Source organism: Squalius cephalus (genome assembly GCF_949319135.1).
Source record: "Squalius cephalus genome assembly, chromosome: 21".
NCBI classification, from domain to species: domain Eukaryota; kingdom Metazoa; phylum Chordata; class Actinopteri; order Cypriniformes; family Leuciscidae; genus Squalius; species Squalius cephalus.
The window spans coordinates 31,924,049-31,950,799 of record NC_137142.1 but is presented as its reverse complement, the minus strand read 5'-3'; the positions used below and the strand labels follow the sequence as shown (position 1 = coordinate 31,950,799).

Below are 26,751 nucleotides of genomic sequence, written 5' to 3'. Positions count from 1 at the left end.
TGTTGTATGGATATTGAAGGTTCTTCATGGAACCATAGATTCCAATAAAGAATCTTTATTTTTTAAGTGTGTAACATTGTGGCAGAGAAATAAAAGACATAAAAATCTAGTTTTCTTCTTAAAACAAGCTCTGGATTATTAGTTTAACATATAGGGCCCTATCTTGCACCCAGCGCAATTGACTTTGTACACCGATGCATGTATCATTCCTATTTTGCACCCGACGCACAGCGGACTTTTCCCTCCACAGACGCACGTCAGTGAACTCGGAAATACACTTGCGCTCCCGGGGGCGGTTCAGCGCAAAGAGGAGGCGTGTTCCGGCGCAAACATTCCCTGATGCTATTTTGCAGGTTTAGAAAACAATTCCGCCACTGACCAGGAAAAACCTAGTTTAAAGTCAGTGGCGCATTGCGCATGTTATTCAAATGCTATTTTAAGGGCGCATGCTTGGCCATAATCAATGTAGCGTGTGAACAACGCGCATACACTTTGATTCTCTCATCTACACAGAAGCAGCAGTTTTCATTTTTGCAAATCATACATTATTACAATAGATAGATAGATAGATAGATAGATAGATAGATAGATAGATAGATAGATAGATTTTAATTTGGGTGTGTTTTTCCATCCCCATACAATGTCACTTCTCTGTGTTTTACGGCCCTGACGAGAACGTCGGTCTCCTCGGCTGTGAACCGCTCCTGGCGTGCGTCTGGCAAATCCGCCGTTATAATAGCAATCTGCCATGGAACAAGCGCGCCTGCTCTTAAAGGGAATGTGAGATGTCGCTCTGATTGGTTTATTTCACGTTACGCCCAAACCACACCTATGAATAATGAAGCTACTTCAGACCAACCCATTTTAGATTTGCGTCGGGCGCAAGAGTCATTTATCCCGCCGGTATAATAGCAACAGCGCCCGAGATCCGCCCACAAAGTTACTTGCGTTTCGCGCTTGATACTTGCGTTTCAGATCGTTAAAATAGGGCCCATAAGATGAAAATATCAGCAGACTGACTTCACAGAGCTGCCGATGAAATTGAAAGCATAATATATGAACGGTCTCAAACATTATATTCTCTTCCAGAGTGAGATCTTCTCTATACAGTAGATCTCATACAGTAAAGAATTACGTGTTCATCTCCAAACAGCTTCAAGGTTGTCCTTGCACACATCACTTGCCCAAATAAGAGTGAAATTCGAGAGCATAAATCACACATTTATTCAGTCTGAATGTCGGGGCTTTCCTCCGTTGGGTTGTAGAAACATGTCAGAACATTCCTGGTGCCAGTTTGAAACCCTGTAATATCTTTTTGGATCTTTTTGTCCTGCTAAGCTAAAACAAAAATCATTACAACATTTGAATTAAACAGAAAATCATTATAATATGCTAAAATGGTATTATGCATTTAAAGTCAGATAAGCGTCTGCTACACGATTAAATGTAAATGTAAGGCCGTACACTGAGAACTATTGATGTGCTTTGCAACAATATGTAGTTAACATATCTGGAGATTATGAGCGGGGAAACCACCTGACTGGTCACATCACCCAATAACATTTCATATTATGGAAAATACATGCTAATTTTGACACTAATGTTACCACTATTATGCTCTTATAAAAATAAAGGTTGCAGAAGGGGGTTTTCACAGTGATGCCATTTAGAACATTTTAGATTCCCCAAAGAACCTTTCAGTAACAGGTCTTAAAAATAATAAAATGTGTGAAGAACATTTTAACCACCTAAAGAACTTTTTTTGCAATAGAAAGGCTCAACAGGTGTTTGTGATTCTTTGTGGAATCATTGATAACAATAAAGAAACTTCATAGAAGTGTGTATGGAAGGCCAGGATGAGGAATGCCAGTAACCTTTTCTTTATGCATTAGAGCAAAGACAACACACTAGATTATTACTTTGTCTGATTCTGTTACAAACTGCTCCGAGACACAAGGTTGAGGATCCAAACACAACGGTCAAAATCACAGAGTAACCCATCCAGATAATAACACAAGTCCAAGGCACAGGCCAAGAGGGACATCCAGGGAGACAGGCAGAAGATCAAGACCATGAAACCGAAACCAGAAATAGCGCTTAGAAATGAAGTGTAACACCAACACGACTTTGCAATGAATGACAGAAAACACAGGGTTTATATAGCCAGGGTTATAATGAGACACAGGTAGATATAATCAGGCTAAATGAGTCCGGTAATAGGTTGTGGGAAATGGATCCTAAGTGTGATTGATTTATACAGTACTTTGTTTCAAAGCAGCTTCACATATAGCCTACCATAATCGATGCAAACTTGATCAAATATGAGACCAATTCTAATTCTGCTGTAAAGACAAGTGTCATTATTCAGCTCAAGTTCAAGTTCAAGTTCAAGTTCAAGATTTATTTAGCCATTTCAGGCCATTAGGAATTTGTCTTGGAATGCTCACATATACAACTTAATTAACAACAATACACTGACACAACAACACTTACACACATATACCTCACATATATCCCCCAATAACATCAAATACACAAACATAAACAACACATATTGCACATTAAGTGAGTCATTCAAGCATTCAATGTTCTAGCTTCAGACCATGTTTAGATAACGTATGGCTTGGGGATAGGTACTATCTCTGAAGCGTGATCAGTTCAGTGTTGATTCAGTTCAGCTCAATAACCGTGTAAACGTCATTAATTATGAAACGAGTTCAATTCAGCTATAAGCAGCTCTACGGAAGGCAATACTATTGTTATTCAGTTCAAGTCAATGTTGATTCAATTCAGTTAGGGCTGCATTTTCAAGTAGATCGTAGAACCGTTGGCACCAATGAAAACTTTTAGCCTGATAAGCCAGACCCACATCAAGATGTTGGGTCTGGGAACACACCATTGGCAGGACTCAATTCGAGGGGCGGGATAAACGGTTGTCTTTCAGATTACCTCTGCACACAATAGGATAGCGCTACAACCAACCAGGGGTGTGTTTCCCACCAGCGGAGCAAGTTGATAGATTAAACTTTTGCCGTATCCGGTCGCAAACTCCTAACACATCTTCCTTTTTTAAGAATGACTTCAGTGCCGTTCTTTGTTCTTTTCTCAAAGAAAAGCTTAACTCCAAGTCTTCCAGAGTCGTGGCCAAAGCCGTTTCGAAAGACTGCTGTTCGCCAGCAGCAGCAGCTCTTCTTTGTTTTCAAGTAGCAGGGAATTCACGCGGAACCGTCGCAACTTCGCAACTCTGCCGTCATTATGTTAAGCCCGCCCACCGACTCTATACACGATGTGATTGGCCTGACTAGAGTTTGGTTTTTCCAGCTCGCAAGCCAACGGAGAGTTGCTAGACGAGACTGGCTGCAAAATAAAATTTCTTTCCGCTAGGGTGCGTCTAGATTTCTAGGCTAGCCCAGGTTAGTGAGAGTACGAGACCTCCATACCCTTGAGGTAATTCATTGACTTACAGACTATATGACTATGCGATGACAGCCACGCAACCTGGAGAGCAGAGGATATAACATGAGCAAACACACACAGCACATATACCCACTCTCATGTGGCACGAGATCTGTGTTTTGGAGCACGCACACACACCGTTATTAAATTGCAAACTATAGTAAGGAAAAATCAGTGGAAGAGAGACATCAGGAAGGCAAGGGGAGGAACTTGACGAATGAAGGGCATGGGTGTATTGAGTTTCCACCAGTCTCGCCCAGCTGACAGCACTCATGTCCATTTTTCAGCGAGCGTTGATAAGTCTCCCCCCTGTGGGCGACAGGGGGCTAAAGTTTCCACCCCCTGACAAATGACGGCCCATCTATCCCCAGTCCGTCCCATCTGTCCCCACCTGTGTTTTAAAACCTCATTTAAAGTACTTTATGCACATGTTAACCAAATAATTAAGTGTAATTGAACTGGAGCAGCTGTCAATGTTTAAGGACCCAAGATACCTTTTTTAAATATAAATAGGCTATTGATTTTGGTAACACTTTAGTTTAGGGTCCATTTCTCACTATTAACTAGTTGCTTATTAGCATGCATATTACTAGGATATTGGCTGTTTATTAGTACTTATAAAACACATATTAATGCCTTATTCTGCATGACCATATTCATAATCCACCCAATACCTAAACTTGACAACTACCTTACTAACTATTAATAAGCAATTATTAGGAGTTTATTGAGGCAAAAGTCGTAGTTCATATTTAGTTAATAGTGCGAATTGGACCCTAATCAAAAAGTGTGACCTTTATATTTATTCAATGCTCATTAATACTGCTAGATTCCATAGTTTTTCCAATTAACGACTTTTATAAGTAATTTTACTGAGAATGCACTCATTAAGAAAAAAAAATAACATTCATTATAAAAAATTCCGTACATTTTTTGTAATTTCCATGATTTTTCTTCATGGATGGAAAGCATAATATTTAAATTCATTAATCTCCCCAGTTTTCCACAAATGTGGGAACTTTGTAGATAGAGTGCCAAACTGCGGCTTTTTATTATTAAGTGACATTGCAAGCAATAGTTTTATTTTGTGTAATAGTAAATGTGTTTTATTTAGCATATAGTATGTTTTAATCATTACTAAGTGAAAATATGAATATGCATTTTGACAATGCTTAAGGAATGTGTTAGTACCAGTCAAAAGTTTGGATACACTTCTTCATTATAATATTGTTTGTTTGTTAAGGTAACCATCACTATTACTATTTCGCATTTGATCAAAATCCATAACCTTAACTATTAAACTTGAACACAAAACCATTTTTTTTTTACATACATGAATGATTCCTCAAATCATGCTGCTTTATAAGCAAATTAGTCCTGCTGTGCTGCTCTTAGCTCTGTTTGTTGAGGTTATAACTGTTGGACAAACTTTCAACCTGACAATGTTAGATTCATAACTCTGCACTATTACAAACTGAATATTGTTTACATAATCGGGGCAATAAATGGCTCACAAAATCACAGGTTTTCACTGCTGGCTTTTGTCGGGAAGAGAACTTTGTCTCCATATCTCACTGGGAACGGAAGAAGGTTGGATAACTGGACTGGCCTCTTATATGTCCTGGTAAATCTCAGGGCTTCTGATGTGTTTATGTCAAAAGTGGGAAATGTGGAATCATTGAGTTATCATGGAGAGTGATGATTAGTGATGATGGAGAGTGTGGAATCATAGAAAAATGACCCTGTTTACACCTGGTATTAACATCCATCTCATGAGATCTATTTGCAATGATTTCCCTGTATTTTTGTGTTTTTTTAAGCAGTATTGTGATGACTTTTATACTATTTTTATTTGGACATTATGGACCAGATTTACTAAACAGCAAATTAGCGTGTGGCTGCAATCTAATAAAAGCACAGATGGGAGAAAGTTCTGTGGCTGATCTACTGACAATGCACAATTTCAAGGTCATGTCAAGTGCAAAATTGGCTTTTTGGGGGGGCTGTAAATAATGCAAAAATACCAGTAAACTGATTAATTTAAATACTCTTCTCCCATAAATAGCAGTCCTACAAATACATACGCAATAAGGTGAGCCACAAAAAATTGCTAAATCATCGCTACATTTTCATGCATGCAACATAATTGCCGTGTGTAACATCAACATGCAATGACACTAATGCAGTGCACTAGTAGAGCATGGCACTAGCAATGGCAAGGTCATGGGTTTGAATCCCAGGGAGTGCATTAATTAAAACATTTTTTTTTTTTTTTTACTTAAATGCAGTGCAAGTCAATTTGGATAAAGGCATCTGCCAATGTATGCATGCAAATGTATAGAGTCATTAAATTGCAAGTTGCAATTGAGACTAGTAATCTTGAAAATGTTATGACCTCTTGTGATCAGATACCTGAGATGGATGTTAATACCGTGTGTGAATATGGGTCAATGCGTACTGTGACGTTCTGATCTTCTGAAGACGTGGCAGGGGTTTCACCATGATTAGACAGCGATACCTGTATTTTGATTGCAGGTGTAACTGTTCACCTGGTTTAGAGCAATCTGTGACACCATTTACTGTGTGAAAGCAGAAACCAGATATGGGATGAGTTTTGCTGGTGCTCGGTTGCAATAGTGAGTTCAGGTTCCACTCTGGCCTCGCTGTTTGGCGGTGTGTTTTACCAGCATGTGTGAATGAGCGAGTGGAGAGGGAGTCCCTGCTTGACTCGCGGGGTGAGAATCTTCTCTGCTATTGTTTGGAAAGCAATCGTATGTCAGTCCTGAGATCATATCACTGTGTGTGCCATATTTGTGTCTCTCAATTACGACCGGCACGCACGGAATCTGCACTCCGTATTTAGAACATCTTCTTATTTAGAACAATTCACTACAAATACTACAATTGTAAAGCACTTAGCTTTTAATTGTCTTGAATGCATATTATTTATCAGGAAATTTGCTAAATTTAAGCAAATGGACTCCTTAAAAAGCCATTGTTGTCTCAGAAAAATATCAAAGCCAGAATGAAGTTTTTGGCAGATTATGGAAAGTTGTGTGTGGATTGATGAATCACAATGAATCATGAGTTGCATGGTGATTCTCCAGAGCAGAGTTTTTGAAAATCTGCTGAGAAATATAATAATAAATGCATCTCTACCACAGTGAAGCATAGATGAAGATGTGTCATTGTGTGTGGAGCCTTTTTTAGCTTTTAGCTTCACTGTGAAAAGTCCTTTAATGCTTTGGAGTGCATGATAATATTGCAGAATGGTTTGCTTCCCACAAGTTAAAGGTTGTTATTTAGTGAGGAATGATCAACAAGACAATGTTCCTGCCCAAACTGTAAAGACAACCAAGAAGTGGCTTGAGAACAAGTCCATCAGGCTCACGGTTTGGCCCGGTCAGAGTCCAGATTTGAACCCTATAAGTGAATATTTGGTCTCATATTAAACTCAAACGAGCTGGGAGACATTTTTCATGAACTGTCTGAAGCCATTACCATTGAGTGGAACAATACTGACTCCTGTAAAAAGCTGTCTGAGAGTTGGGGAAGGCTATTCCGTGTTACGTTACTTTATCTACAGTATTTAGAGTACAGTACAGAGTTTTAACCAACTTTGTGGAATCTTGTAAATATTGGAAGTTCAATTTCTGCAACTTTCTGTTCAATTTGAAGACCAATGGTCCTAAAACAAATAGATGCAATTGCAATAGATTTCATGGAAAGTATCCACCTCGCAAGCATCTGAATGAATGAAGCTCAGTCTTTAGGCAGAAAATAAGAAGCATCTATAATTGCAGGATTGAATTATGGGAAGAATGGAGTGGCGTTTCGTGGGGAAGATTGTGTGTTTTTCACAGCTTCAAATTAGGCCAGGCTCACCTGAGGAAAGCGATCCACCTGAGAACCCCCTGGGAGAAATGCTCTTTTGTGTCTTTTGTGAGGACGTGGGGGGCCGAAGTGTGCGCTCACTGAAAGAAACGTATGATTTTACACGCATCACAAAACAAATCAACAAGCCTCACGGAAACAGTATCACATCCTGCAGCATTCACAGAGACAAAAAATCATCCAATTTCTCTTCAAAATGTCACTGAAAAGACATACAATAGTAATTTAAGTAGGTTTTGAAATGATTGTTTTGTGTCGTGACTGACATTGATGGCGTTACATATCTCACAATGTATGAGCATGTTCCAGTATGTTTCTGCCTTTGTTCATGTGAAAGTTGCGCATGGCAGTCTTATATGCTCCTTTGCAACAGCAAGAATAATAGACATAATGCACCCGTTGACTGTTTTTATGAACAAGCCTTTAGAGTAACACTTTATTTCGATGGTCCATTTTAGACATTCTTAACTACAAGTAACTTTGCAACTACATGTCAAATAACTCTCATTAGAGTAATAGTAGACTGTCTGCTTATTTAATATCTGCTAGCACTTTATTTTGATGCTCCCCAACAGACATTCTACTGACTATAAGTAACTTTGCAACATGTCAACTTATTCTACTAACCCTAACCCTAATCTAACAGTCCACTAATACACTAATGAGAGTTAATTGACATGTAGTTGCAAAGTTACTTATAGTTTGTAGAATGTGTAAAGTGGACCATTGAAATATAGTGTAACCGATTTTGGTATATATCTTTGGTCCTGTAACTATTTCAATCATGTTTTTCATATATTCATCATATTTAATCACAGTGCCTTTACAATATTCACTGAGCCTGCAATGATTTTTCATATTGCTGTAAACCGATCAATGTGTTAAAGTGCTTTAATGAACATTAGCACCATGTTTCAGTACCTCATTACGGTAAAGAAAACTTGCTGCTTTCTTAAGAAGAAAAAATATCTGGAAGAGCTGCATGTGTAGATTTCACATTCTTCCATTTCTGGTCCTCTGAAGTTTCGGATAATGACTTACAGAAGAACATTATGCCCCATTATATCTCTAAAAAACTGTCTTTTTCATTTCTAGCTATTATGCTATTATGTCTCATTTCACATTGTGTTTGATCTTCTGCAGAAGCGGTTAGAGCATGTTACCGTATCCTCGAGGATCTTCAGAATTTCACCAGTTTTTTTGCCAGAGACATTTTACCATGGTTGTCAGAAACTGTGAGAAATGTGAGACTTTAAAGTCCTAAAGGTAAAAAAAAAAAAATTTCCAGGAAAGATCTTTTTTTGGGGGGGCAATACCTCATCATTTTGCCCTTTTCAGGCTTAAATCTCATAATGACTCGTACCGAACGTTTTGTCCAAATGATCTCAGTGGCCGCAGAGCTGACTGCGGCTTCTAGAACAACCTGAACTTGCAAGTTACGCAAGGAGCACAGTGGAAAAGACAAATTTGTTTTTGACATTTTCTTCAGTAAATCTTAGTGACATTTTTCCTGTGCAAAACCTACTACATGATGCTAGTGTGTTGCAATGTGGTTCCTTACTGGCCCAAGTCAGTTTAAGGTATCGTTCGTGACTGTAGCACAAATGATGATGAAGTTTAATACTTCACTAGAATCTCTAACAAAAGTATGAACAGTAATAATAGCGATGATTGTCTTAAACTGATGCTCTGCAGTGGGAATTGGCTGCACAGAGACAATGGAGGGAAAGGAAACGCCTGGAGGGGAGAAACACTGATGCTTATTGAGTTTCATATGTTCATATTCACATGTTTATGTTTCCACACAGCATCATTCCAGAACAGACTGTCAAGACCATTTTAGTCAGGAAGATCCTGTTGGCTGTGTCTTTATGTTTGATCTCATTTTATTTAATTGAGTCCTTTTATATGTGATCTATCTATCTATCTATCTATCTATCTATCTATCTATCTATCTATCTATCTATCTATCTATCTATCTATCTATCTATCTATCTATCTATCTATCTATCTATCTATCTATCTATCTATCTATCTATCTATCTATCTATCTATCTATCTATCTATCTATCTATCTGTCTGTCTGTCTGTCTATCTTAATTTTTTAGAACGTTTTTTTTAATTTTTTTTAAAGATTGTGTTGACTTTTTGTATCTTGTTTTTGTTAGCAGAATAAAGTGGTAAGCGTAGATGGAAAACAGAGTAGGTCCTCCAGCAGTGATTAGCTGTGAAGTTTAACAGGAAGTAGCAGGACGATATTTTCCCCCCATATGTTTAGTGTACACTCCTCCGACACGTTCTGTCCTGCCCCGGCCCACCTCTTTCTCTCCTCCCTCGGCCTGAGGGGGTCCCGCCTGCCGCTCCTGCACACAGAGGGGTTATTGTTCTCGCACTACCTGAGCCGGGGCAGGCCTGTCTGTCACAGGGTGTGGACAGACACAAAAGCACGAAAAAAGAAGGTGAAAGTTAAACAACAACAGAGAGAGACAGAGAAAGTTAAGACAAAAGAATGAGTGAGCTCTGAATGGAAAAATGTGATATATATATATATATATATATATATATATTAGTATGTGTATATATGTGTATATTTATGTGTGTGTGTGTGTGTGTGTGTGTATAGATATACTATATACGATATATATATATATATATATATATATATATATATATATATATATATATATATATATATATATATTGATGATTTTAGTAGGCTATATAGCTGGCAGTTGGAATCTGGGAATGTGGTTATTTGATTTTATGAAAGTCACAATGCAAAAACTTTTTCCTTTTGATTTTGGACTGAAATATGACCAAACATGTTCTTCGTCTTTGAGAAATTCAATTTAATAGGCGCTTGTCAATCTCTTGTCTAAGTGCTCAGTTTACTTCAGACTTCTTGCTGTATTTGATTATAGGCTATTGATGTGTCCCTCCATGTTTCTGCTGTCAGCCGAGGTTGAGCTCACGGCAGGCGTGTGTTTGTGATTCGTGTTTTCGACAGCCTCGCGCTGGACAAAGGTAGCTCTGTTGTTCCAGACGCACCGCTGCTGTGCAAATTGAAGCATTGCTGTGGGTTCTGACAGCGCTGGGCTAAAATAGTCAAAACTCCCCCCGTCCTCACCACCTGAAACTTATTAAACATAAATCTGGGCAGCCCTGCTGATGAAACCCGAAACTCATATTGACTTTAAGGGAGAGCACTATAAATCTTCTTTTCTCTTTCTTTACGCCCCCCTCTTTGCTTTACATTCCTCCGGTATCCTTACAAAGTCCTGCCTCAAACTTCATAAGGTTCGAAATTGAAAACGTTGCATGCTAACGTGGTATGACGGTTCTGTGGAAACTTGAAGAAATAAACAGAGGGGCCGGAGGTGGTGAAGTCTGAAGTTTTGGGGCTGGGTTTGGGTTCATAATGAGCGACAGCGGTACAGAAATGATCTGTGGTTCTGTTCTGTGGCCTTGAAGGGGATCCGGTCGTGTTTGTATACACAGATATTACAGTGGAGTCAGTGAAAGTGGACCTAAGCAAGCATTTGACATTGGGTCTAAACCACAAACGTGATATTTTACTTTGTTTTTTTACATACAGCACAAGTTTATATGCAGTATTTTACTCTTTTCGAGCTTTATCAAGCACAAATCGTTTGTACACGTTGATTATGCTGTTATTTGTGGGTGCCTCGACAGGAGATTCTGTTTCTCTTGTGCTGTAGGCAAAACCACAAGTAGCTTGGCAATATTCACCAGACTGACCGTCTCTGTTTTCTAACTGATGGATCATCTTGTTCACTGTGTGCTTTAACTCATCCAGGGAAGATGTGGTTTGTGTGGAAAGAGAGGACTTCACAGCTTTTTCTCGGAGGGGGAATAAAGAGCTGGACTGAGGGGCGTCTCCAGCATTCTCTGAAGCTATTGCATGAGAGCATGATGAATCTCAAAGTTTGTGTAGAAACAATGGCTGGTGGAGACAGAAGAATAAAAACATGTTTCTGTGAGTAAATATTTGGATTCAGGATGACAACAATGTGAAAAGCATACGTTTGCCAAGCAGTTACTGTAGCACAGGGCTGAAACCACCATACACTGAGGAGAACAAGTCTCCACCGATAATATGGCCCAGTATTTGATATTCTTGATTCTGCTGTGCTTGTTTTTATGATGACAAGACATTTTAAAAGTTACAATTTAGGTTAGTTTGCCTCAGTGGTCTTACAGCGTCAAATTGTCAATGTCAAATTGATTGAGATGGCCAATCATCTCATAGAAGGAGGGAGTTTACTTTAAATTAATTCCAATGCGACGCGCTTTTGAGGTAAGATGCAAGTTGCCAAATATTTAATATTTGAAAACTGTTTTTATGATGTTAAAATTATGTTAAACAACCGACAGCAATATCCAGTAATGCAAACTACTCAACTTTTTGTGAAATTTCATCATTTGAATTGAATATATATGCTGTAATAATTTACATGAATCTTGTAATTAGTAACTAAATGTGATTGATGAGACAAGAAGCATTAACAAAGCAGTTTTTCTACACATATTAGGCATGCAATTGTCATGTCTGTTTAGGGTTTTTGGTTCATGTCTGTTATTTTTATGCTTAGTCACGTTCCATGTCATCTTGCCATGTATGGTGCTTCCCTAGTCTTGTCATGTTCTCATTGGTTTATTCTGGTCATGTGTCATGTCTCTGATTGGTTCATTGTCTTGGTTGTGCACAGGTGTCCCTTGTCTGCTCATTAGTCTTGTGTATATATAGCCCTCTTGTTTCATTGTTCCTTTGTCTAGCTTTATTACATGTAACCTGCAAGTCAAGTCAAGTCTTGTGTGTATATATAGCCCTCTTGTTTCATTGTTCCTTTGTCTAGCTTTATTACATGTAACCGTCAAGTCAAGTCAAGTCAAGTCAAGTCAAGTCAAGTCAAGTCAAGTCAAGTCAAGTCAAGTCAAGTCAAGTCAAGTCAAGTCAAGTCAAGTCAAGTCAAGTCAAGTCAAGTCAAGTCAAGTCAAGTCAAGTCAAGTCAAGTCAAGTCAAGTCAAGTCAAGTCAAGTCAAGTCAAGTCAAGTCAAGTCAAGTCAAGTCCTCCCTGTGATCTGATCGACCAAAACGCATCTTAATACCAGGTGTAAAGAGGGCCAAAGTGGTGGTGTACAGCACAAGAGGTCCCTGTAATTGGGTAATGAGGTCTTATAGTTCAAGGTGAAGAAGGTGTCAAAGGTCAGCAGGAAGTTGAAAAAGATAAACTAAAGAAACAGGGCAGAAAGGCAAACTTACATGTGGGAAAAACAAACCTGATACCAGTCACTGTATTTGGCAAAGACTGTGTTGCTGATTAGACACAGAAAATCTTGGAGGGAGGAAAAATATTGCTCTGGAAAAAAATTAGATGGACCTATTCATATAATATCTGACCTCACACTCATCGCTTACTTAGACATACTTAACACACCATAAATGACAGAAAAGAAGAATTAATCAGTAACAAAGCATGCCAATTATCGGTTTGTCTGAGGAGCGCTGGCTTACATGCATCAAAGACATTTCCATCCCAGTGGAAACTCTGACTGGACTCAATGCACCATAAAGAGCTGGCGGCGTTAAGATGTCTGTGTTTAAGGGTGATGTTGGGCCGTGCGCTGCAGCCGCGACAGAAAGGAGATACTGTAAAAAGAGCGGGAGGCGGGCGAGGGTGTGTGTGGAGGTGTTATAAACCTGCGCCGCACACAAAGAGCCTACTGTGTAGGGGTAGCCCGCAGGTCACACACATATGCATACACACTCTCGCTCGCTGAATTACCCGGCCTCCTACCTGCAGAAGCCTGCCTGCTACAGATTTCATACAAATAAAACAGCACGCAATGAAAATATGAGCTGGGGCTGGAGAAAACAGTGAGTGAAACGGGTGAAGAAAAGACACTGGAACGAGAACCAACACAAGGCTTCAATCTTAAGCTACAATGTTCCATTGTTCCCAGAAGCGGGTTGAGGGGGTTTGGAAGAGAAAACAAGCAGGATTTAGGCAATATTCTTCAGGTTCTGTTAATAACAGTTCTGCTAAATAACAGAAAAACAGCAGTTGATCTCCTTGGCAAGCAGATGCGTGTTGTGACAGCAAGAAGAAACTGATTTCACTGTACAAGTGGAAACTTCTTGTCAAGTTTATACTACCAGTCTCTGCTGCTCATCAAAGCTACATTTATTTGATAAAAAATACTGTAAAAACAGTAATATTGTGAAATATTATTACAATTTAAAATACTTGTTTTTTATTTGACTATTTAATAAAGATGCAAAGAGGAATTTTCAGCATCATTACTCTAGTCTTCGGTGTCACATCGATTCAATTCACATTTATTTGTATAGTGCTTTTCACAATACATATCGTTTTACAGAAAATGCATGCGTCTACAATACAATTCAGAGTGATCTGTTATCAGAGGTGACTGTCTTATGCACAGTAGTCAACATCTGAAGTGGATCAAAACCTTTCATCAAAGTTCTACATTAATTTTAAACAATAGCCATTCTTGTCTAAGGACAAGACTTTTTGAAAACTTTTTTGATCCACTTCAAACATTGACTACTGTATTTCAGAAATGTACATATACAAATCACACAGTTAGCTAAAATGTTATTAATTTAAACAATGTAATAATTTAAGGCAGAAACAATGAGCTTATTGAATTGATGAATACATGTTTGTTAACAAATGATTATGACACATAGAAAATTGTAGCATCGTTCAGAAATCATTCTGATATGATGATTTGCTGCTTAAACATTTCTGATTATTATCAATGTTGAAAACAGTTGTGCTGCTTCATAATTTTGTGGAAACCGTGATACACTACCATTCAAAAGTTTATAAAAAGTGAGAAAGATTAAAAGATAAAAATAATAATAATAATAATAATAATAATAGTAATAATATTCCACAAGGACAAAAAGTGACAAAATTGAGAGTAAAGACATTTATAATTACAAAAGATTTCTATTTCAAATAAATGTTTCCACAGAACAAATATTAAGCAAAAACTGTTTTCAGCATTGATTATAATAAGAACCATTATTAAAGTTGAGCAATACTAATATAAGCAATTGATAATAATATTAGAATGAAGGATCATGTGACCCTAAAGAAAACTCAGCTGTCTAATAACTTCTAAAATAGTTTCAAATAGAAAGCTAGTTTTAAATTGTAATAATATTTTTAAAAATATTGCTGGTTTAACTGTATTTTTGATCAAATAAATTCAGCCTTGGTGAGCATATGAGACTTTAAAAATATATTTTTAAATCTTAATTATTCCAAACATTTGACCGGTAGTGTAAAATTGTAAGTAATGCCACATACATAATGTGGTCAAACTTCAATGATAAGATATTGAACATAAACATATACAGCATTTTGGTGCATTTGTGTACATTTTTATTTTGAGGAGCAGCATTTGAAATCTGAGCAGAATGTAAGAGGCAGCTGTGCAGTATATATATTATTTATCACTGCTGTAAAGAATCACGGGACACGTCCACATAGCCAGAATGACAAACAAAGTTGGAAGCTGAATGTTTAAAGCTCTCGGTTTGTTTAGTTCCATACATCAGCCCAGCAAAACCATCAGGAACACTCACACAAACTTCTGTTTACATCCAAAAATGCAGAAGTGCAGCAATGACCCACAAATTGCTGAAAACAACCAAATGGCGCTCATAAATACACAAACAGTCTTCATTGTAAGTTTGCTGAGATTGCTTCAATGGTTTTGCTGAGTGCATAAAGATGTATAAATATTTACTGTAAATCAGAGGATGGATTGAAATGACTCTTGGACTTGCTTCATGCTAGCTTGGTCCATGTCATGGACTTATCGTATATTTTCTTTTGCTGAATAAGACGGACAATAATGTGCACTCAGATATTCTCAAAAAGACTATTTAAGACACAGAGTGCCTTGCTTTCTGGCGAGGAACTGCCATATCAAACCAGACACACTTACAGCACTGGGGAAAAACATAATCTTTATAACTAGTGTTTTTTTAATGACCAATGCCAATAAAATATAGATTATAGGGTAGCCTAAATGTTAGCAATTTAGAGAGGTCTGTTATCAGAGGGGACTGTGTCCAAGTAATGGATTTCAGAAATGTAGCCTGCATATACAAATCAAGCAGCTAACATTATAAATATACCTGAGGGGGAAATTAAAGTGCTAAAAGTACATTTTTGTAAGCCAATATTACAGTGTGTGCTGCAAGCCGTTAAATTAAATGTATTTCTAAAGAGGGATTGACCGTTGAGTAACTCATATTACTGCAATGTATTACAAATGACATTTACCATCTAACTCTCTAATGAAATAACACAGCCTCTTAGTAACGTTTGGCCTCGCTGGACAATGCTTTCAAATCTGCTGTGAAGTGATAAATCCAGAAAAGTTTGTTAACATCTCCTGTCAGGACTTTGATTAACCGATGCAGAGACGCCATTACGGCTGTCAGAGCCGGGTAAGGAGAGCCATGCATCAGACGCGTGACACGGCCATCTGATTATGTGTGAGGGACCACATCCAAGCCTTGTGGGGAACATCTCTGAGCAGTCAAGATTATGCCAAAATATATTCTGTCATATTCCCTCGCAGCGCTCAGAACTAAATGACCCCACAGGGTCAGGCCTGTTGGCTCCAGGACGTTTTGGCAGTTTACGGCTCGTGATGTGCATCCTCACATTTCAAGATGAATTTCTGCTGTCAGAGTACTTTCTGGCGAGCTGTCATCAGTTCAAATGAAGGCAAAGTGGTGTCATTGCATACGACTAATTTGACTGGACAGCCAATTCCGCTGCTGTCGTCAAACTTATTTCTAAAAGTTTTCAAATGTGCCAAGAATGTTTGGAATTCAGGCCTGTCTACATGCAAGCAGAGAGTGACACTTTGTGCTGCATCATGCAAAGATAACCCACGAAAGAATAAAGGCCTTTTCACACCAACGACGATAACTATAACATATAGGGCCTTATTTTAACGATCTGAAACGCAAGTATCAAACGCGAAACGCAAGTAACTTTGTGGGCAAATCTAAAAGGGGTTGGTCTGAAGTAGCTTCATTACTCATAGGTGTGGTTTAGGCGTAACGTGAAATAAACCAATCAGAGCGACATCTCACATTCCCTTTAAGAGCAGGCGCGCTTGATCCATGGCGGATTGCTATTATAACGGCGGATTTGTCAGGTGCACGCCAGGAGCGTTTCACAGCCGAGGAGACCGACGTTCTCGTCAGGGCCGTAAAAGACAGAGAAGTGACATTGTATGGGGATGGAGAAACACACCCAAATTAGCTTTGGATAAACAAGCGTATAATAATTTAGGTAAATGTGTAAGTTACATTTATACTTATTTTTTCACATCTTAATAGACACCACAATGATTTCCTTCGTGTGGAATATTTTTCTTTGTAATAATGTATGGTTTGCAAAAATGGGAACTGCTGCGTCTGTGTAGATGAGAGAAGCAAAGTGTATGCGCGTTGTGCACACGCTATTATGGCCAAGCATGCGCCCTTAAAATAACATCTGAACGGCGGAATTGTTTTCTGGAACTGCAAAATAGCACCAGGGGACGTTTGCGCCGGAACACGCCTCCTCTTTTCGCTGAACAGCCCCCGGGAGCGCAAGTTCGTTCCCTAATTTACCGACGTGTGTCTGTGGAGGGAAAAGTCCGCTGTGCGTCGGGTGCAAAATAGGAATGATACATGCGTCGGTGTACAAAGTCAATTGCGCTGGGTGCAAGATAGGGCCCATAATCTAATTATATATTTTCATTTTTGGGTGAACTATCCCTTTAAATGTCTTTTACTTTAAAATGGTCACTTTTAGAAAAGAAAATGACACACATGCAGCAAGAACACATAAATATAATTTCACTCCCCTATGTCTATCCCCAGCACACATCTATCATTCTGTCCTTTTAATTGTCCGTGTTAAAAGAGCACATTCGGCCATTTAGTGAAGCTTATTTGCAGATTTCTAGATCAAGAGGTTCAATTACTAAATTAATTGAGAGAATAACACTGTGTCAAGAAATGGCAACATTTTTTTTTTTTTTTTTTTAGGGAAAAGGGCTTCTAATTTTCTGTTTAGTAAAAAAGTTCCAAAATATTGTATTCCTCTGAAAATGTATGCATTTTCCATTTTGCATTGTTTAATCAGAGAGGAGAAAGTGTTGAGTCTTTTATTTACTGGCATAATATGAAACAAAAATATTTAAATAAAAAGTTTTGTGCTTCATTATTTTGTCTTTATCCCTCAATCCCAGGTTTCTCCGTAGTCCTCACACACCTGGTGGTGCTTCAGGAGGGCTTACAGGAGGATTACAGGTCTGTCAATCTCCTGAACGCTGGCCCGGAGCCACACTTAACCCAACCCTCTCAGCTCATTCTGGGATGCCGCTCACCCTGGGCAACCAAACACTAATGCATCCATCCTGTAAACAACAGACCAGGTGTGCCAAAAAGAAAGAGGAAAAAACAGGGCAAAGTGAAAAATGTACGTCTGTGAAAAATTCCACTGCATAAGTTTTCAGTGTATTACTGACTGTTTGTGTGAGTGCATGCACAATATTATTAACAGCTTTTGTTATATAATATGGAGTTGTTTATTATGTTGGTTGTTTTATATTATTTTTACAATATGCAGGGGAAAAATACTCATACACAACACTTTAGAAGTTCGGATTTGGTAGATTAGAACTTCTTAAATAGAAGTTCGGATTTGGTAAGATTTTTTTCATTTTTTTTAAAGTGCCTCACCAAGGTTGGATTATTTTGATCAAAAATACAGTAAAACAGTAAATTTGTGAAATATTACATATTTTAAATAACTGTTTTCTATTGTAATTATATTTTAAATAGTAATTTATTCCTGTGATCAAAGCTGAATTTTCAGCATCATTACTCCAGTCTTCAGTGTCACATGACCCTTCAGAAATCATTCTAATATGCAGATTTGCTGCTCAAGAAACATTTCTTGTTATTATTAATGTATTACAATTATTAAAATGTTTTTACTGTCACTTTTGATCGATTTAATGCTCTTTGCTGAATTAAAAAATGTAAAAAGAAATGACTGACCCCAAACTTTTGAACAGTAGTGTATGTGTGTTACTCTACTTGTTCTCATGAATGCTATAGCAGCAAACTCAATGGCTTATATGCCAGTTATAGTGCACATGACAACAAGCATGCAAATAACACATGTTATGGCAATGTTTACATCTCAACCACATCTAAAACCAATAAAAGAATAGACAGCCTCCATAAAAGTTTGAGAGAGTGATAGCAGAGTTAGGAACATTAGATAAACGAGCTTGTCTCTTACTAAACAGATGATATCTCCCATAATGCATGATATTTTGACAGCTCCATGCTGAGTTATCATTACTATCTAGTTTCTTAATAAGAGTGCATTTACAGAAATCAGGTGGCTGATCTTTACAATCTTCACAGGGGTTCATGATGGAACTATAGGGGGGATTGTGAGATTAAATTAAATATGAAAAATAACATCAATATATTATTGAGATGAAAATTCTTTCCAATGACCCTCTGAAATCCAAAAGAAGTAATGTTAACATATCTTATTGATCTAAAATTGTATTTCGTAAGATCTGCTGCATGTACTGCAGTTGTTTTGTCAAACAGATTTTAAAACTGGCCTGTTTTATGAGACTTGAAGGAGCTGATGTCAGCTGGATACTAAATCAATAGTTCATTGTGCTTATTAAATCCATACCTTTTAATGGATATTTTTGGAACCCATTCATGGGAACATTTTTTTTTTTTTTTGCATTAGTATTTTGGTGACATAACAGATTCTGTACTAAATTCACTTTGTTCATTGAGCCACCGCGATGGTGGGATGTTTTAACAAATTTGTTTACAATTTTCAGGGTAATTCTGGGATAAGGGAGTATTTTAACTGAAAATAACAACACACTTTACCTATAACAACATCCCGTGTGCTCTAAAAAAGCAGCATTCTGTTAGTTCTGTTTAATGTCATTACTTAATCCTTAGTCTCATGGGTTTGTGCCAGATAGTTAAAAACCACACACACACACACACACACACACACACACACACACACACACACACACACACACACACACACACACACACACACACACTCACACTCACACACACACAGGTTTTTCAGGTAGGTCTGACAGTAGTTTTCAGGTACTGTACAGGAATTTAATAAAGTAAGCAAATGTAAAATTACACTGCATAGTCTTCATTGTATAAATTAAACATCCTTATTAATTAGTCCTTATTAAGTTACAAAAGTTATTTAGTCAAGAGCAGTAAGTGATTTTTTCCTTGTTGTTTGCTGTTTGCTTAACATTAAAAACAGACATCAGCAGGAATATATGCTGATGTTACTTTAAGAGAGACTGCACGGATCTTATATACTGATACTGTACACATGCGTTTACTTTCTCAACTGTTTACGTTCACTTAAGACATAACCGACGATGCTTACTAGGATACTTGCTATTTTTTGGCATCATTTTGTTTGAATTTGTCAACGCTCAAGTGCAAGACGACGTGAAAGAGAGTTCAGTTTAGTATTCGTTACTAAATGAGCTCCTTTTCGCTTCTTCTTATGCTTGAATATTTGTCCCGTCAACTGTCCCAAGCGTCATTCATGGTTGTTCATGTTCATGCATATTTAGAAATTATGCATGAAATTATTTTCATAAAAACCAGTTAACTAGCGAGTGACACCGTTTCATACTCGTCAACACTGTTTTTTACTCGCATTTGGTGCTTGGCGAGTGATGACGAGTGTTAATAAAGAGCTTTACTTGTACTGGACGTCAACGTCTACATTATAAGTGAGTCAAAAACACCTTTACATTTGTATGCACACCATTTGCACAACAACACAAAGCAACACAAACCGGGAAACGTGCCCTGAAACCAACACTTTCAACAAATGCCCTTGTTCTGTTTTTCTGGCTTCTCTCCTGTTTTAATCATCCACGCAGAGGTCTGAGCGAGGAAGCCCATCCGTTCTGCGTCCCGCCACCCCATTACTCTTGATTGGCTCTCAGTTGCCGTGGAGATGGAACACAACCTATTGTGACAGGTCCCAGAGCTTGCTTACATCACCTTGGCAACGGTGCCATGTGTACAATAGGCTGTCCTGCCAGCGAGGGCTCAGTTAAGGACCGGAAGCGGCTGACAGCTGTTTAGGTGTGTTTACAGTCCTCGCTTCCCACTGTAACTCATCAGGCACAGAGGGGCTCTATTAAACTGTAACATTTAGTTCTGCAGGCCCTGTGTAAAAGCCCACAGCTCCTCTCATTCATTGTATTCAGGTCCTAAAGTGTTTTTCCATTCACAGCACGGCTATAAATAGACATCTCTGTGCAGGTTTTTAATTAGTGGCTCTTGCTAAGACAAGCATCACTATTACTATTTCTCATACTTAAGAGTTTCGGTGATTGTTTACATCTCTCACCCTACGTTTTAAACTTTGGCACGTGACTGATCCCGGACATATCCCTCAAACCATGTGATTTGTTGAGGAAAGGTATGCTTTTTTCCCCGATTTAATTTTTTCCAAAAAGGCCACAAATGTGGGGTAATTTCTGAGTAGTCTGATTTATTTGAGTAAATCAGTTTGTTTGTACCCAAATGTATAAGGCCATCAGTTCCTGAACCAGTTAAAAAAATAATTAAAAAAATAATAATAAAAGTCACCTTTATTCATTACATATTCGTTTTATACAATACAGATTGTTTTAAATCAACTTTACAGGGTAAATTATGCATTTTGGCTGTTGTTCAGCTGAAGTCAGTTCAGTGTTGATTCAGTTCTGTTGTAAAGATCATCAATTATTAAATTAGTTAATTTAATCTATAAAAAAAATCTATCAGTTCTGCAAAAAAGAATGTATTCTAGGTTATTACCTGCGGAGGTTTCCAATAATTAGAATCTGGTTTTTTTCAGAATGTATCATATATCAGATATGCATTTCATTTATTTTTTAATTGTGATGTTTCGTCAGGGCGCAAAGAAATATAGAGCTAAATATCACCAGTGTAAAAGTGAAAACTAACGCCATGCTTCCTTATGATGTCTCCCAAGGATGCACAGGGTGAAAAGCAGTGGTCCTAGTACTGAGCCTTGTGGTATTCCATACTGAACTTGTGATCGATATGAAACCTCTTCATTTACTGCTACAAATTGGTAAAGGTCGAATAAGTATGATTTGAACCATGCCAATGCATTTCCACAAATGCCAAATGAATTTTCGAGTCTATTCAAAAGAATATTGCTGTCGATCTTATCAAACATGCAGTAACTATGCAGCACTAAATAGTGTTTCAGAAAGTTTTAAATATTTCACCTCGGTTATTTATCATTATAATTGTTTGTTTTTGTTACAGAAATGTGTTTTAAATAGTATTATACTTATATTATTATAATTATTATAAATGTGAGTATTAATAAATTACATAAAAAGTACTGTATATACTGTATATATTATAATTATTTTCAATTATCAAATTTTTTATATTATACTAAATTATATTATTATTATTAATAACATATTTAATCTATTTAGTTAACCTTCTGTTAAATAGCTTTGATAACTATTGTTTGTTAATAACATGCACCTACTACTAAGTAAGTTATGTCTATCATAAAGATATATTGCATTTTCTATATGTAAATATGTATTATGAAAAGCACTATACAAATATATTTAAATTGAATATATATACTGTACTATTTTATGCACTATGCCAGGTGGAAAAAAAAAATCTCCATAAAGACTCTTCAGACTTTTTTCCCTTCGAAAAAACAACAAAGCAACACAAGTAAATATTGACAGAAATTATAATAACTTCTCTAATGTACATCACACAACTCGTAAATACTACTAGGGGGTGCTAAAGAGCAGATTTAACAGTAACAGGCCATACACTGTTTTTCCCACTGCATTTGTTTGCCATTAGTATTGTGTCATTTCCAAAAGCTTTACTCTTTTCCTGTGGGGGCCGCATGTATTTCCATAACAAACACTGGATAAATGATGTCTCATGAGGCAAGATATCCTCACAAAAAAATGCATTGGTAGTGTTTTGTGATTTTTTTCCCCCTAGAACTATCTTACATCCAGATATAAATAATTACGAAAGTGCAGAAATGCATTTGAGCGCAAATAACAGATCCCTTTGAATGCAATTTGTGTGACTTAAATGTCCTAATACTATTTTAGGGCTGCTGTAAATATCTGAGAAACAAAGTTGCGTCCTGTCTGTGGCTCTTAGGAACAGACGGCAGGGCAGCGCTCGGATCTTGCGATAAGCCGGGCCATATGAGTTGCGTTCTTTCTTCTGCAAACATGAACCCTGCTCGGCTCTGGACTGAACAACAATGCAGTGCCTCCAGAGGCCCCGTGTTGAGTTTACTCAGTGGCGTAATGTTTGAGCTCCCCGGGGCCCCGCAGCTGGCTAATGCCTGCCTTATCACGGACCCTCTCACTCGGGCCAAAAGCTCTGTAAAAAAAGACCATGGGACCTGTGTACACAGCAACTGCAAACATACCTCAACAAAAAGAGAGGGATAGAGCATGAGAAGGGGCTTATCAAGCAGCGATCCGTGTTTGTGTCTCAAAAGAAGGCATGTATAAACTAGACTGAACAAAATGTGAGAGGTGTTTGCTAAACTCACTGCCATGATGCTAGAGTGTTCTGGGTGGTTGCCAGGGCCTTGCTACATGTTTGCTAAGGTGATTTGGGTGGTTGCTAGGTGGTTGCTTGGGTGTTCTTGATTTGATTAGAACTTAACCCTGGGTTAGTCGTGCTAAACCCTGCTTTTAACCCTGGGTAAAGGACATTTTTACACTTTGTTCACAATTTAGAAGAGGGTCATTGATTTTTCCAAGTAAGACATGCTCCTGGGTCAATCTATTTTGTTGATCCTGGAACAACATTCCTGTCTGAAAATGTAATCCTAACCCTACCCCTACCCCTACCCATGACTTATGCCTAAAGTCAGCGGGAATGATAGGTGAATAACACTGATGTAGAAGCACCAAACCCTAAGCCTGAACTTGACATAAACTGAAAACTTGTCCCTCAAATCTGATTGGTTGATTGGAATGTTGTTTCAGGATCAACAAAAATGAAACAATACTGGCCTTTTTTTTCCATCAGAAACATGTCTACAATCTTGGCCTCTTCTTCCACTGTTTTGCCTCCATACCCTTCCACCACGCATCCTTACTCCACTACTACTTGGTTGTTGACTCTGTTTGTTTCCTTGTTGTTCTTCCATTGTCTGAATTTGTAACTCTGTGTTGTGCTCTGTCTATATATGCTTTCTAATTGAATATCTCTGAGCTATTTTAGAGAACTGGAGTGTGTTTCCCGTACAACGACGTAACTCGCTGCTTCACTACCATAGTACGATGCATCGTTGGAGAAATCAACTAGCTAGTCACGACTGTTTCCTGAAACCATGTTGTCGCAAAGTGGTCGTTCAACCACCTTGGTTTATGACGTCACGCACACGGTGGAGTAATAACTTATTTTAATGAAACTGTTTGAGATCGAATTAATGCTAAATGTTTTGATATTAATTACAGACATGGCATCTGAGGACTATTTCTCATTTTTCTCAGTTATTTTGCTTTATTTCCAGATTCAATCATAGGCTCATTCTGACTTAGTAGAGCACATTCGCACGTGCACTCTTCAAAAATGGTTAAAAAAAAAAAGGTCTAACAGAAATGTTTTGAAAATATTCTTGACAGTTTATGACAACTAGTTTAATGACTTATGCAAGGAATTAATGTTTTGGGGGGTAAGACTATGCTCAACAGAGAACCAGTATAATATATATTGATCAACTTGACGTAAGCAATTGATAATGTAGGAAACAGCAGACAATTGTACATAATCAATTGCATGAATGTACCAAAGCATTTGCAATTTGTTCAAAAGAACAAGAAATTGCTTTTATGATGTGCACAAGTGACTAGATGATGTGGAGGTTGAACAAGTAGTTTTGAGAATTTCAGTTGTGATGTGAGAAATGCACCAAAGCGACTGATAAAAAATTTAATTTAGTGGGATCAGCTTTCTAAGATGTAATTTAACTTGTAACTGATTCCAGGCAAATGGAGCAGCATTTCTGACCATAATTTGGATTTTGAATTTGGCAGATGCTTTTGCTTTGAAAGTTAAATTTTTTTCAGTTCATGCATTCCCTGCAAATCGAAACAATAACCAATAGCAGTAATCTATTGTCTCACTCCAATAGATGCTCCATGCAATATTGTGGGTCTTGGACTGGTTATTTAAGTGCATACTGAAGTCTGAAATACATTTTATATTGTTAAATGTTCCCAGAGGTAACATGGTCTAGTATCATAAAAGCAAAACGGACTGAATCAAAAGACTTTGGTAATGTTGGATAGAGAAGGAATGGAAAGTGTATGGAGATGAGGACGTGTGCAGACCTTTGTGACTCATCATACCAGTCTGCACAGAGTCAGAGATGAAGCGAAAAGCTGGAGAGTTCATTTCATTTTCCACCACTGCTTGCTTTGGTCTTGCCCTTTGGGTAGCTTTCTCACTGGCAGACGCTGTTCGGCACTGGCAGGAATCGTGGTGACTTTCCATTTGTCCTTTTTCATTCCTTTTCCTGGCATCTTTCTACTACTGCTGTTCCACCTATATAAAAAAAAAGACAGATGCCCATGAGTAAAGGTAAGGACAGAAGATCATCTCTGATCTTTTTTTCCTGCCTTCGAGCCATGTACTCACTGAAAGAACCATATTTGGCTCGAGAGCATCGGTTCCCAAGAAGACTGTGGAATACCTATGTTTACACTAAGGCATTTTCGTTTTAAAACTAATAACTTTTGCTACGGTTACGCCTGCCGTCCACACCACTTTTAGACCCTCGAAAACGGAGACTAACCCCTTCAGTCAAGTCCGAGGCAAGACACGCAAGTGACGCCTGAATTTAGGCTACTTTAGTTTTGTACACATTGCCATGTTAATTATAATGACATGCATTTTGTTTTATTGACCACAATATATGTGTGTGTGTGTGTGTGTGTGTGTGTTTATGGCCTGGTAAACCACACATTATGGGGACAAAATGTACAAAAAAAATGATTTGTTAAATTTAATACATTTTTTTTATCATAAGTGGTTGCACACAATTGATTTTTAGCTACATTTAAACAAATGCATTAAGTTGAACTTAGTCAATTTTAGTTCAACTTAATGCATTTGTTTAAATGTAGCTAAAATCAACTGTGTGCAACCACTTACGATTCAACGAATAATTTTTTTCAATCCTTGTCCTTGAGGGGACATTTTTTGGTCCTCATGAGGAAACAAGCTTATAAATCATAGTAAGTGGTGATTTTTTCTTGTGATGAGTAGGTTTAGGGGTATAGGGTTAGTTTAAGGGGACAGAATATACAGTTTGTACAGTATAAAAATCATTATGTCTATGGACAGTCCCCATAAAACATGAAAATACAACGTGTGTGTGTGTGTGCGTGTCTGTGTGTGTCTGTGGTATATATTACACATTTTGACTAATAGTAGGTCATTCAGATACTCAGGTCTCTTGCTTTTTGGGGATTATGTGCAACACATTTTGCTCAAAACCAAAACAGTTTGTTACTTGATATGTGTTTTAAAGATCACAGATCGAGTATGTTGAGGTTAGCTGGGTCATTAGCTTTATAATGTTTGTTCCGACCATTAGAAAACAGCTTAATGTGCCAAAAGTGGCCCACAACCACTACCACATCCCAAAAGCAGAGTCCTTTGAGTTTTCTTGGGCATGCAAAACCCTGAACAGAAGCGGATGTGGATAAGAGCCCTGCAAAAAAAAACTGTTTTCTATTAAGCACCCCCCCTCACACACACACACACACAGACAGACACAACCAAAACACACACAGTACCAAAAAAGCAAGACGGCCCCTCTTTGCTCTCCTCAAGAAATGAGGAGGAATGTTAAGCATAGCTTTGAGAAGATTAGGCAGCTCTGCGACGCCGCGCATGGATTTCTGTGGACATGCCAAAGGGTCTCAGAAGATAAAAGGAGCTTGAATCTCTCTGGTTAGTCACAATGCCTCTGCTCTCCTGTTCATTAACTTCACGTGATGCCAGAGTTTGAAAACAGAAAACAGTACCAGGAAGAAATGTGGGGATGTGTTTAAAATTAAAAACTAGCGTATTGCATGCTGCACAGTATATACTATATACTGCCTACTATTTTAGGCTATATAAAGAGCCTATGAACCAATGAACATTTCAAACTGTAGCATTATAGACTGCCATTTTGTTTT

General features: G+C 37.8%; 1 protein-coding gene across 1 annotated transcript in view; it reads left to right on the top strand.

Annotated features, from left to right (window-relative positions):
- The window catches only part of LOC307149825 (uncharacterized protein), a gene marked incomplete at its 3' end in the record, with an annotated part of 47,223 nt that extends 29,294 nt beyond the window's left edge, over positions 1–17,929 (top strand). The window contains exon 3 of the mRNA XM_079856391.1: positions 17,671–17,929. Coding sequence (XP_079712517.1) covers positions 17,671–17,929 — 259 coding nt within the window. The remainder of the gene's footprint in view (positions 1–17,670) is intronic.
- Between the last annotated feature and the right edge of the window lie 8,822 nt (positions 17,930–26,751).